Source organism: Grus americana, chromosome 27 (genome assembly GCF_028858705.1).
Source record: "Grus americana isolate bGruAme1 chromosome 27, bGruAme1.mat, whole genome shotgun sequence".
NCBI classification, from domain to species: Eukaryota; Metazoa; Chordata; class Aves; order Gruiformes; family Gruidae; genus Grus; species Grus americana.
Genome location: NC_072878.1, coordinates 3,252,256 through 3,266,449, shown reverse-complemented (window position 1 = coordinate 3,266,449; position 14,194 = coordinate 3,252,256). Strand labels below are relative to the sequence as shown.

Below are 14,194 nucleotides of genomic sequence, written 5' to 3'. Positions count from 1 at the left end.
TCCTCCTGGCATTCGCAGACACACGGGAGCTGCAGCTCTTGCACTTGTGGCTCTTCCTGGGCATCTACCTGGCTGCTCTCCTGGCCAATGGCCTCATCATCACTGCCATAGCCTGCGACCACCACCTCCACACCCCCATGTACTTCTTCCTCCTCAACCTATCCATCCTTGACCTGGGCTCCATCTCCACCACCGTGCCCAAAGCCATGGCCAATTCCCTATTGGACGTAAGGACCATCTCCTACACAGGATGTGCTGCACAGGTCTTTCTGATTGTCTTCCTGCTTGGAGCTGAGTACGCACTTCTCACTGTCATGTCCTATGACCGCTATGTTGCCATCTGCCAACCCCTGCACTACGGGACCCTCCTGGGCAGCAGAGCTTGTGTCCACATGGCAGCAGCTGCCTGGGGCAGTGGGTTTCTCTATGCTGTGCTGCACACGGCCAATACATTTTCTATACCACTCTGCCAAGGCAATGCCCTGGACCAGTTCTTCTGTGAAATCCCCCAGATCCTCAAGCTCTCCTGCTCAGACACCTACCTCAGGGAAGTTGGGCTTCTTATATTAAGCTGTTTTTTAATATTTGGTTGTTTTGTTTTCATTGTGCTGTCCTATGTGGAGATCTTCAGGGCAGTGCTGAGGATCCCCTCTGAGCAGGGACGGCACAAAGCCTTTTCCATGTGCCTCCCTCACCTTGCTGTCGTCTCCCTGTTTGTCAGCACTGTCATATTTTCTCACCTAAAGCCCCCCTCCATCTCCTCCCCATCCCTGGACCTGGTGGTGGCAGTTCTGTACTCGGTGGTGCCTCCAGCAGTGAACCCCCTCATCTACAGCATCAGGAACCAGGAGCTCAAGGATACCCTCAGGAAACTAAGTCAATGGACCTTGCACCACCAACAGTAATTTGTCTCCCCTTCTCTGCAGAGTATCCAGAACATATTTTAGGCCAGTACTCTGTTTGTTTTTTGTTTTTTGTTTTTTTTTTTTTTTCTCTGATAATCATTGTTAGAGGTAATTGCTTGGGTTCATAGGACTTCTCTTGAGGCTCTGTCCTGTTGTGTCTGATCCTTGAAGAACCATGTGTCTCCTTTTGCCTTCCTAATAGCCTCTCTGCAATAAAAGGGGATCTCCTGAGGGAGGTGCCTGCAGCCTGGGCTCTCCTTGATACAGTTGTGGCTAAGAACAAGCCAGAGGAATTGGACTTTCCAAGTCTCTTCCGCCTGGTTTTCTCCTTCTCTTTGGGGAAATAATCTCATGGTATCATTGTTAGACACCAAGCACTTAGCTGAAGGCTCTCGTCTTGGTGTCCAGGGGCATTGGAAATGGTGCACGAGCTCCCAGTCACCTTCCTCAGGCTGTCACAGGTATGACGGGGCTGATGGCAGATTTCTGTCCATGTGGAAAGGAATCTGGTGTGGTCAGGAGAGGATGGGGACGCTGCAGGTACTCCTGGGTGGGAAGTGAATGGAGACTCAGAAGGTGAAAGACCCTGAGATGAAGTCCCCCCGGGGCAGAGCACTCACTCCAGGTACCCGCAAAGAAAGACTCTGCAGTGCTGTGGGAGTCCGTGAAGATGCAGCAGGCACAGGGCAGGAGAGTGGAGAGATGCAGGAGGTGCCTGAGGAGCCACAGGGCCAGGACTCTGCTGGTGTCCTGGGGAGCAGGGCTGGCGGGGAGGCAGAGTGGGGCAAAGGCGGTCAGGGCTGGGGATCCCCTGCAGCGTCAATGCAGGAGAGGCCGAGAGGGAGTGGCCTGCGCTGGCACTTGGGGCCAGCTGCAGGCCTGGGGCCGATGGGGAGGCTGAGCCCCCCCCTGCCTCCCAGCAGCTGCTGTGCCCTTCCGAGGGGCTGGGGCTGTGGGCTGAGTGCCCAGAGCTCTGCAGCAGCCCAGACTGCCAGCCCAGACTGGGCTGCTCTGCTGGGCTGTGCTGGGCAGAGGGCAGGGAAGGTGGGGGACAGCTGGCGAGGAGATGGGCTGGACTGGAAAGTGCCCAGGACAGGAACAGCCTGACGTTATCGGAGCTGTGTGACCGTCCAGGGGGAGGACCCGCTCCAGTGGGCCTGTGGAGCAGAGCCTGATCTCCTCAAGAAGGAAGCAAGTCATCACAGGTGCAGGAGAGAGGAGCTGCTCTGTGCCATGTTCCCTGGACACGCTGGGGAAGCTGCCCCAGGGCAACTGGGAGAAACCGCCCCACGCATCGTCCATTTCCCTCGCTGGCCATACACCCAGCCCTGGGGAGGGACCTTTGTTGTGGGGCCAGCTCCATCCTCCTGCTGGGCTCAGTGCCTGTCCTGGGGCACGGCCAGCCCGGTGCCGTCTCTCTTCTGTCCCACACCCTGCAGATCCCACCGCACGGCTGACTGCTGACACCTGCATGGAACACGACCGAGGTTGTGCAGGGGCAGGTACTGGTGGGGGGCTGCCAAATGGAGGGCTGCTGCAGGTGGAGGCATGGAGGGCTGCCACAGGGACTGTGCTGCTGGAGACGTTTCCCCACCCCAAGAACGCACCCTGCTCTATCTAGTGCCTGCACTGCAGGGCTGGGGGGCCATGTTGGGCAGTAGGGCTTGGCCAGCCCAGCTGAGGAGGTCTCCTCTTCTTGCCCCATGCTCTTCAGACCACTGTCAGCCTATAGGCATTGCCACAGTGCCTCTGCGCTGGCTGCTGGGTGTCTCCATGTGCCCTGCTCTGAGCCCATGCAGGGACCTGCCGTGGGTGTCTCTGCTGGAGCTGGTCACCATGGCCTGCCTGCACAGTCCCAGGAGATCCTGGACAGGCTGCCCTTGGCGATGAGCTGTGATGGTCCTCAGCCCACAGCAGGTTCTGAGCAGCAGCCCAGGAATGCTTCCCTGGGGATGAGTGCCTCACGCTGTGCTGGCTGCACATGTGAGCCTCGGGGGATGTCCTCACACTATGGTTCTTCTGGGTACAAAAGGGGAACCATCGTCTCCCAAAGTGATTTCAGCTGGGTGGGAGCTGCCAGTGTTGCAGAAAGGCTAGCACACAGAAAGACTATTTGAAAAAGGACAATCATTTCATTGGGCTCTAGTCCAAACCCCTCCTCAGACAGCTCCTGATAGATCAGGTGCTCAGGGCCTTGTCTCAACAAATTTGGAATATCTCCACTGGCTGAGATCCCACCATCTCCCCCGGGCCCTGGCTCCAGTGTTTGGCTCTGAGGGCTTTCTCAAAACAGGGCAGCTCTCTCAGCCTCTCCTTGGACATAACGTGCTCCAGGCCCCGACCACCCTTCTGGCCACTGCTGGAAAATCTCCACTCGGTCAGGGTCGGTCTGGCTGCTGCTGTGGACCAGAGGCTGGATCATGAGCTGTCCTGGTTTCAGCTGAGACAGAGTTAATTGTCTTCCCAGCAGCCAGTCTGGGGCTATGTTTGGGATTTGTGCTGGAAACAGTGTTGATAACATAGAGATGTTTTTGTTACACAGAGATGTTTTTGTTCTTGCTGAGCAGGGCTTACACAGTGTCAAGGCCTTTTCTGCTCCCCACACCGCCCCTCCAATGGATGGCTGGGGGTGCACAAGGAGTTGGGAGGGGACACAGCCGGGACAGCTGACCCCAACTGACCTAAGAGACATTCCATACCATATGATGTCATGCTCAGCTTATAAAGGGCTTGGGGAAGAGGAAGGACAGGGGGGTGATGGCATTTGGAGTGATGGCGTTTGTCTTCCCAAGTCACCGTTACGCATGATGGAGCCCTGCTTTCCCGGAGATGGCTGAACACCTGCCTGCCCATGGGAAGTGAGGAATGAATTCCTTGTCTTGCTTTGCTTGTGCACACGGCTTTTGCTTTACTTATTGAACTGTCTTTATCTCAGCTCACGGGTTTTCTCACTTTGACTCTTCCGACTCTCTCCCCCATCCCGCTGTGGGGGAGTGAGCAAGCGGCTGTGTGGTGCTCAGTTGCTGGTTGGGGTAAAACCATGACACAAGCTGACCTCATGAGTTGGAGAAATGCATTCACAGTGAATGCTCCTACACTGCCCTGATGGCTGAAGGCAACTCCCTGAACTGGAATTGTGTAAACTTACCCGTTGTCTCTCAGCGCATGCCAGAGAAATGGCTTGCAGCCTTGTAAAGCTACGAATAAGTGACAAAACCCAGAACAAATCCACCTCAGTTAACTTCTTGTATAAAATTAGGATCTCTCAGAACAGAAATATGTTGGAGCTGTGCACTGTGGTGGACAAATCGTAGCAAGACTTGGCAAAACATTAAACTGCAACGGACTTCTCATTTCAACAGAAGGCTGATGGATGAATTGGTAGCATGCCATGTGTGCTCCTTTCTCTCTTAACAGCCCTTCTTGGTATATGCCTGGCAGTCTGCTACACTTGAGAGAGAAATAAGATTTTCATTCATTTCTCTTAAATTCCAAAAGGGGGACAGATTCTTTTGGACATAATCACTCTTTCAGTAAAACTCTCCAAGTGCCATTTTCCTCAACTTTGAAGTTGGGAGATCCAATTTTCAGTAATACATGCAGGCAACTGAAACATATCTAGTGTTGACTAAAAGAATTGGATATTAGCAATATCCGATAGATCCAATGGACATTGTCCTTGTTGTCACTCGTTATCACCTCTGTCGGGAGAATGGGGCAGCGAAAGGCAGATGGTGGCCTTCTGTGCACTGGAAAGATCGCGAATGCTAGCAAGCTCTAAAAGCCATTCTTGTTTTGTGCAAACTTTCTCAAGCGCAGGTTGTACAATGCAATAGGGAAAAGATGTAGGAAGTTGCTGTTTTGATTTAGATGTAATGCAAAGTTATTAAACATAGGCTTTCCGTCTGTATTTGTTACGGAAATGATATCATAAGAAGGGAAATACTAATTATGAATATTTTTACTTGTGACGGGGAAGTTGACAATGCCTATGAACAAGGCAAGGCAAATTAGATCAAGACCTCGTTACACTTGGAAGTAAACAGCCGTGCTGTGGAACGGCTAGGAGAGGCTATGTGACAATGTGGGTTCTTGGCATTGTCTTTAAGAAAGCCAAAAATGCAGGAAGCATTAACATTGATTTCACGTACGCTATACGGTCATTCACAGGCAGAGGTAAGCCTGTATTTTCCTCTAGGCTTGTAGGGTTTCATTTTTTTTATTCTCATGGAAGTAGCTTCGCACAGTGAGTTGTGCTTCCCTCTGGTATTAGCTCTCAGCTCTTTCTATAGAGAGCAACAGAGAGAAGATGAGCTTTAAAAACAGACTATTTTGACACTTTGTCAAAGGAAGTCCATCTGGAACCAAAAGTGTGTGTGTACTACAGTCATACACCATATACCCTATGTGAAGTAACAGTTCTGCAGCTCATAGTAAACGCACTCACGAAGGAGCTGTGTTTCATGAAGTGGACAGTCCGATGTGAAGCCAGGAGATGTCCATGTACTGCCTGTAGATACACTTGTCCAAAACGGTTGTCAATTGCTGCACTTTGCAAGTGGGAATTAACTGGATCAGGCTCTAAAAGAAGTTGGTGTTGCCTATTGACAGTATTTTTCCAAAATTACAGTTTGTGTATGATGTCATCCCAGAACTTTGACCGTCTGGGAGTTGTCATGTTGTAATTACACGCAGTCTTGAATGTAAACCTTCATCTTCCGTTACTACTTTCGGTAGATGTAGAAATAAAGTAATATTGCAAGTGTTGTCAGACGATGCTAGAATAAAGGGGTGTGGGGGTGAGGAGGCGTTTGAAAGCCCCCATAGGTCTTTTCCATCACCTCTTCACTTCTTCCCAAGCTGGCTGCTCTTGTGCCTTTCAGACGGGCACGTGTGCTGTCAGGCTCATGCCCAGCTATCGCCGTGAAGAACTAAGGAAATCGGGTAACTCTTCTAAAGGGACAAGTGTGTTTGCAGAAAGAGTTCTGAACGGTGGACTCTGTTGAACGTTGGTTTGCACTGAGGAAGAGTTTATCCATGGTACCCGCCTGAGCTGTGCTCACACAACATGAGTAAATGCAGGAAGACCCCACCTTTTTAGCTCGTGCTTTGGCATATGAGAAAAGCCCAGGAAAATGCATCACAACTCTTGCCCGACTTTCAGGCCAGGTGGGGTGACTTCCTCCGACTTGCACTGATATCTGTACTGGTGCTTGTCCTGTACAGGACATCCCGTGGCACTGTGTTTCAACATTATGACAAAAAAAAGAGCTGCAACACTAAATTTCGTATTAGTTTACAGGCAGGCTAATAACCTAAGCATACTAAAGGAAGGCATGAAGATTGAGGCAGCTCATGTGAAGAGACACCATCTGCACCATTTTTTGCCTGCAGAAACCTGACAGAAAAGAAAGAAGGTATAATAAAAATGTGGCTCGTCTGGCATTATTTTTTTTCCTTTTGTAATTACTTGAAGGTGTCATTATTTTTTTTTAACTGTTGCGTCAGCAAAGCCTGCCAGATGTTAGTCAAAATGCTAGTGGGCTTCAGTGCAAAAAGACTTCTTCCAATGGAAGCTGTCTGAACAGTTCCAGAGACACAGACTCCAGAACTCCACCTATTTCTTCTTTATTCCAAAAGATCCCCAAACTGGACACTCCTACAGCAGAGATAGAAAGCTTAGCACCATAACCTTGGAACTGTGAAGCAGCTGCTTCTAACTGACTCACAAGGTGAGTGAGGTCAAGGATCGCTTGTTGGAATCTCTGTGGATCAGAAGCATGTGGAGGGCTCTCATGGCTTCAGGAACAAAAGGAACCCTGGATGGGGTGCTGGCACATCTTGTCTAGACAGAGCTTTTGCAAGGAAAGGTTGCACCAGAGAATCCCTGAGGTCCCTTCCAACCTGGTATGCGATGATTCTATGATTCTGTCAATCCCCATCTTTATTCCTCCTGCTCCCCCTTCCCCTGCACATCGCTCAGGGGTTCACACAGGTCTATCGATTCCCGCATCCCTCCAAGGCCAGGGTCCCCCTGGATCACACTCTTGCAGAGTCCAGGCTGACCTTCCTGGAAGTGGTGCCTGTGCTTTCTCCATGGCCCACCAATTACTGTGAGCAGCGAGGCTGGGTTCTTCTCCTTGGCTCCATGTTTGCTCTGTCACGCCTGTGTCTTGGTAAATTTTGGGTTCTGGCTTCCCTTTTTTCTTTTTTTCTTCCAAAAAAAGGGAAACCCTTTTTTGGTTTCCCAGCTGACAGCTCCTGCCCCAACCCCACAGCCCAGGGATGAGCCACAGGATGATGCTGCCCATCAGCCCCACTTGCGATCCGCTGCCCTGGAGACTCTCAGGTCCCCCCAGCCCCCTGGGAAATATTCCCCCGCAGGCGACCCTGCTGAAGACATGAAATCATAGAGAATCATTGAGGTTGGAAAAGACCCTTTCAGATCATCACATGCAGGGAAAAATGTGACAAAATTGCAGGGTGAGGGAACAATTCCTAATGTAAAAGTTGGTAATTCAGTGCCTGCCTGGAGAGACAAAACCACAGCCGAGAGATAATGAACACAAAGTCCCACAAAGCTGGGCCACACATGGTGAGGCACAGGGAGAGGTCCATCCAGTGTCTGGAGCCCATGACCTGCCTTCCTGGTCTGTGATGGGGGGTGCCCCCAACAAGGGTGTGGGGCTGGGGGTCCAGGAAGGCACATGGGCCCAGCGTGGGGCTCTGAAATCCCCTGTGAAGCCAGGAGGGCTGAGTCCATGGGGCAGGGAACCACCACCCCTCCCAGAGCGGGGCAGAGGACCCGGGGCTCCGGGCTGCCTCTCCGTGCTCCTCTCCTGCCCCGACACCCCATTGTGCAATGTGGGGGATGGTGCTCACTGGAGCCCTGGTAAGAACCTGTTTCCTGCTGTGCCTCCAAAGCACCACGTGCCCCAAGGGCTGGCACCGTCTGCCCCTTGCCTCTCCCAGCCTCCTGGGGGGACACTCCTGTTTGCCCTAATCTGCCCTGATCGGGGGCCACGTGGTGGGTGGGAAGGGGATCTCCTTTACAGAGACACCCCATGCATCCGGGCTCCCTCAGCCGCTCTGCTCATGGCGGTAGTGAGTGACCCGGGGCACTGGCAGAGGAGAGGGGACATGGACAGGGACACACAGCCCCCCCAGAGCATAGCTTTGCTGAAGGGGTTTATTGATCATTAGAGGGAAATGGCCCAGGGCTCCCAGGGGGTAGGGGGGGGGGTCATCCAGGGATGATCATCTCCTCCTGCCTCTGGAGGGGGACAGGACAGGGCTGTCACCACCAGTTCCAGTCCTGAAAGGCAGAGCCCAGAATGTGCCTATAACAGACAGGATCCCACCGTGACACCTGCCTTGGTGGCCTCCCCCCCGATTCTTACCCAGACACACTCAACCCTATCACCATCATTGTCAAGATCTACATAGTCAAAGCACTCCCTAACATACAGGGCTACCCCACTGTCTCCCCATAAATCAGTGGTTAGGCCCCAAAGCCTCCCTAAATCACTGGTTTAGACCCCAAAAGCTCCCTAAGTGGCAGTTTTTCAGCCCAGAAGTTTCTGAAGTGGATGTTTCTCACACTAAAAGCTCCCCAAGTGGGTGTGTCTGAGACCAAAAGCTCCCTAAATGGGTGTTTCAGAGCCCAAAATCACTCTAAATGGGTGTGTCCGAGACCAAAGGCTACCTAAATGGTTATTTCTGATCACAACATAAACCTTGCTAAAATACTGATTTTGAGCCCAAAAGCTCCCTAAATTTATGCTTCTGAGCAACCAAGCGCCCTATGTTAGTGTTTCTGAGACCCAGAGCTCCCCATATAAGTGGTTTTGACCACCAAAACTCCTTAAATGGATGTGTCTGAGCTGCAACACAACCCAAATCAAAGTTTTGGATCTCGAAAGCTACCAAAACACTGTTTCAGAGCCCCAAAGCTCCCTAAATAAGTGTTTTGGAGGCCCAAAAGCTCCCTAAGTGAGTGTTGCTCAGCCCAAGAGCTACATAAATCCCTGTTTCTGAGACGCAAAGCTGCCAAAATACCTGTTTTTAGAGCCCAAAGCTCCCTTAATTCCTGGCTTTCAGCCCCACAGATCCTTCAATTGCTGCTGTGACTCCCAAAAGTTCCTCATACTGGTTTTTCGGAGCCCAAGAGCTCCTCACTTGGGTTTTTCTGAGCTCAAAATCGCCTTACATGTGTCTTTCTGAGTGCAAAACCTCCCAAAATGGGTGTGTCTGTGTCACATATATTTTGACAAAGCAATCAAAAGTTGATTATATAAAAGTTAGGATAATTTGATTGTATTTGTAACTTAAAGTTATAAGGTAGCTATAGACTCAGATTGGGAAAATTAGTTTGTAACCAAGGTAATAGGTAATGAAGCTAACTGACCATGGCAAGATACAATGCTGCTATGTTCCTTGTACAGTCCCTACCCAACCGGACAATAGGCCCGGGAATATTAATCTTATGAAGTAAGTTGCTATGGGTAGATGCACCTACAACAAGGGTACTGCGCATGTCTGCATGAAGGAGGTCATCCAGCGGACACAGGTGCAAGACCACTGACGACCACCAGAGACCCTTGAGGACCACCGACTCAAATCAGTGAGCATGCGTGACGGGGAGGAGAATATGGAAATGATTTCCCAGAAATGATTATCATAGGACTGCCTTTTCTTGGAAATATAATGAATATGTATATTTTGATTCTATATAACCTGTGTGTTGGTGATCACCTGGCATGCACGTTGGGTGGAGCTATCCCCCGTGCATCCAGCGCTGCAATAAAGAATGCCTGCCTTTTAACACTACATTGGTGTTACGAGGTTTATTCCCGGATTTCGGTGACATCTGAGACCAAAACCTCCCAAAATGGGTGTGTCTGAGCCCCCAAAAATTCCTAAATTCTTGGATTTCAGCCCCAAAGCTCCCTAAGTGGGTATTCCTCAGCCCAAAGCTACCTAAACTGTGGGTTTGGATCCCAAAAGCTGCCAAACTGAGTGCTTCTGACCCCAAAGCTCCCTGAACGGGTTTTCTGAAGCCCAAAACCTCACGAAATTGCTGTTTCTGAGCCCAGGAGCTGCCTAAATCAGTGCTTCAGAATGCTTGAAGTGTCAGTTTCTCAGCCCAAAAGCTCCCTAAGTGGCTGTTTCTCAGCCCAAAAGTTCCCTAAGTGGCTGTTCCTGACCCCGAAAAATCTCTCAATGGGTGTTTCTGAGTGCTAAAGTTCAATGAATGGCTTCTTTGAACCCCATAACCTCCCTAAATTGCTGTTTCTGAGCCAAAAAAAAAACCCTAAATGGGTGTTTCTCAGAAAAAAAGGTCCCTAAAGAAGTGGGTTTAGTCCTAATCTCGCCGAATTGCTGTTTCTGAGCCCACAGCTCCCTAAATTATGCTTTTGAAGCCCAAAAGCTCACTAAATTGCTCTTTCTGAGCCCCAAAGCTCTCTAAATCGGTGTTTTGGATCCCAAAAGCTCCCAAACTGTGTCTTCCAGACACAAAAAGCTTCCTAAATCAGTGGTTTAGAAACCAAAAGCTCCCTAAGTGGCCGTTTCTCAGCCCAAAAGCTCCATAAAGCAATTGTTTAGACCCCAGAAGCTCCCTAAATCAGTGGTTTAGACCCCAAAAGCTCCCATTAGTGGCTCTTTCTCAGCCCAGAAGTTCCCTAAGTGGCTGTTTCTCAGACTAAAATGGGTGTGTGTGAGCCCAATAGCTCACTAAATTTCTGTTTCTGACCCAAAAAATCTCTACATGGGTGTTTCTGATCCCACAACTCCATGAAGGGGTCCTCTGAAGCCCAAAGGCTAACTAAATTCCCATTTCTGAGCCCATTTGCTACCTAAAACACTGTTTCTGACTGCAAAATCACTTGAAGTGGCAGATTCTCGGCCCCAAAGCTCCTTATGTGGCAGTTTCTCAGCCCCAAACTGCCTAAGTGGCTGTTTCTCAGCCCAAAAGCTCCACAAATCAGTTGTTCAGACCCCAAAAGCTCCCTCTATCAGTGGGTTAGACGCCACAAGCTCCCTAAGTGGCTGTTTTTCAGCCCAAAACGTTCCTATGTTTCTGTTTCTCAGCCTAACGGCTCCCTATGTGGTACTGTCTGGGCCCAAATCTCCCTAAATAGGTGTGTGTGAACCCAAAATCTCCCTACAAAGCTGTGTCTGATCCCACAGCTCCATGAATGTCTTCTTTGAATCCCTAAACCTCCCTAATTTGCTGTTTGTGAGCCCAAAAAATCCCTACATGGGTGTTTGTGAGCCGCAAGGCTCCGGGGCAGCCCGGGCCTCTCCTCATGGAGCTGCCCTGCGCCTGCTGCCCCCCCGTGCTGCCACAGACCCCGGGGCTGGGTCCCGCTGATGGAGGGGGGTGATTTTGGGCAGGAAGAGCTGCCTGTCATGATCCCGTAGCTTTCTGGGGGTTTAGTTCGGGCACCTTCAGAGCAAGAAAGTCCAACACCAGAAGCTTCTGTCCAGGCCCTTTCCAGAGGAGTCAGGCCGCCCTGGGAAGGGCCCTGTCGGGGCACAGGCCTCGTCCTGCTGCGCTCACCCAACCCAGCCCGCCGGCCATGGCATCTCACCCCCTGACCGCAGCTACTCCTCAGCCAGCCGGGATGCTGCGCCGGTGCAGACACGGCCTTCAGGAAGGGCCATTTCACCTGGAGCTGTTCTCTCAGCTCTGCCCTCCCTCGGTCCGCTCCTGGGGGCTGGGCCCGCTCAGGGAGGGAGGGGAGGCAGAGGGGAGGCAGAGGACATGACAGGAGGGGAGGGGACAGGAGGGAGCTGCCCTGGATTTGCTCTGCCTTGGCAAGTCTTTCCCAAAATGCGGGTCTGCCTGCGCTCCAGCCACAGCCCTGGGCGGCAGGAGCTGCGTGACGGGAGCCGCTGGCGTCGGCCGGGCCGGCACCTGGCAGGAGACAGGGCTCTGCCCCCGGTCACACCGCCCGTGCTGAGCCCAGCACCCAGGGCCTTCCTCAGGCCTCGCCTTCCCCCGGGGGGTGAGGAGGAGAGACTGTTTCCTCTCTGCTGTGCTGTATTTCCAGCAGACATCTGCTGAGTTGAAGTCCCCCACGAGAACAAGGGCTAGCGAGCGTGAGACTTCTCCCAGCAGCTTACAGAATATGTCAGCCAACTCTTCATCGTGCTTGGGTGGTCTATAACAGACTCCCACTGTGATACCTGCCTTGGTGGCCTCCCCCCAATTCTTACCCTAAATCATGGTTTTGAAGACCAAAAGCTTACTAAATCAGTGTTTTAGATCCTGAAAGCTCCCAAACTGTGTTTTCCAGACCCCAAAAGCTTCCTTAATCAGTGGTTTAGAAACCAAAAGCTCCCTAAGTGGCTGTTTATCAGCCCAGAAGATTCCTAAGTGGATGTTTCTAAGCCCAAAATCACCCTAAATGGGTGTGTCTGAGACCAAAAGCTCCCTAAATGGTTAAGTCTCTTCACAAAAAATTGCTAAATTTCTGGTTTTGACCTCAAAAGCTCCCTAAATTTATGCTTCTGAGCAACAAGGCCCCTAAGTAAGTGTGTCTTACTTAGGTGATCTATATCAGACTCCCACCGTGACACCTACCTTGGTGGCCTCCCCCCCGATTCTTACCCAGACACACTCAACCCTATCACCACCATCGTCAAGCTCTACATAGTCAAAGCACTCCCTAACATACAGGGCTACCCCACTGTCTCCTCATACATCAGTGGTTTAGACCCCAAAACCTCCCTAGATCACTGGTTTAGACCCCAAAAGCTCCCTTAGTGGCTGTTTTTCAGCCCAGACATTTCTGAAGTGGATGTTTTTCACACTAAAAGCTCCCCAAGTGGGTGTGTCTGAGTGAAAAAGCTCCCTAAATGGGTGTTTCAGAGCCCAAAATCACCCTAAATGGGTGCCTCTGAGACCAAAGGCTCCCTAAATGGTTATTTCTGATCACAAAAAAATTGCTAGAAGCTCCTTAAATTTATGCTTCTGAGCAACAAAGTGCCTGATGTTGTGTTTCGGAGCCCCAGAGCTCCCTAAAAAGAAGATCAGGATGCCAGCACCTCCCAAACTGAGTGTTTCTGACCCCAAAGCTCTCTGAATGGGTTTCCTGAAGCCCAAAAGCTCACCAAATTGCTGTTTCTGAGCCCAGGAGCTGCCTAAATCAGTGCTTCAGAATGCAAAATGGCTTCAAGTGGCAGTTTCTCGGCCCCACAGCTCCCTAAGTGGCTGTTTCTCAGCCCAAAAGCTCCCTGGGCTCCAAAAATCTCCCAAAATAGCTGCATGTGAGCCCAAAATCTCCCTAAATGGTTATGTCTGATCACAAAAAAACCATGCTGAATTACTCACTTTAAGCCCCAAAGCTCCCTAAGTGGGTATTGCTGAGCCCAAAGTTACCTAAACTGCGCTATTGAATCCCCCTGCTTCTACAGTACTTTTGGGGGAACATTTGTGCTCCCGTATCCACGATAAAGTCGAGGGACTCTGCTTTCAGGGCCTTAAGGGAGATTAAAAGGTTGCTATTCTTTAAGGAGAGCCGGTCTTGGTTTAGGGACCCTGCTGGCTCCTCTATGGTCCCTGCCACACCTTTCCCTGCTCCTGATGTTGTCCATCCATTTTTCTCAGTTCCTGTCTCAGGGGACTGTAAGGACACTGTTCCTGCGGCTTAAGCAGCCCCTCCTTTCCCGCTCTTTCCTTGCTTTTCTGCTGGACTATCGCTGCTAATTGAGCATAGGGTACCCCATCGATTTGGTGTTGGGGCACCCCCAATTTTAAGGCTTAGTGAAACAGTTCTTTACGAGACACTTGCCCAGAGCCCCGACGTGTTTTCATTTGTTGGGTGCTTCCCTGCAAAAATCCTCCAACTTTGAGTAAGGTAACAGCACGTGTTAACAGGTCTGCCCGTGAACTTACTCAAGGAGGACCTCAAAAAGGCAGCATTACAGTTTTTAGCGCTGAGGGAGTTTCTCGCAAAAGTTGATTTACACCCTTATCGCTCGGAGCTGTCAACCACGGCTCAGGGAATCTCCCTGTCTGAGGAAGACGCAGACAGCCCAGCAGCCAATTTTTCTGAACGGATGCTTGCCGTGCCTCCCCACCCCACTCTTCCCCCACCTTGTTTTGTCTCCTTGTGGCCACCAGCTGGTTCCCAAGGCTGGGCCTGGCCAGAGGAGGGAGCAGAGGTGGGGTCTCTCACAGGGTGGAACTCTGCTCTCCTGGAAGCCAGGGCTGTGCTCTTGGCTTTTTGCCCTGCTCCCTCCCCTCCCCATCCTCAACTCTACCACCTCAGGGTCACTGC

The 14,194-nt window shown here is 51.1% G+C and overlaps 1 protein-coding gene across 1 annotated transcript; it reads left to right on the top strand.

Moving 5' to 3' along the window:
• Positions 1 to 350: 350 nt before the first annotated feature.
• On the top strand, positions 351 to 947 carry LOC129196946 (olfactory receptor 14J1-like; the record flags this gene model as incomplete). Its single annotated transcript, XM_054804915.1, has 2 exons — positions 351 to 812; positions 927 to 947. Coding segments are annotated over 2 exons (483 nt in total), but the record flags the coding sequence as incomplete, so codon positions are not given.
• Positions 948 to 14,194: the final 13,247 nt, after the last annotated feature.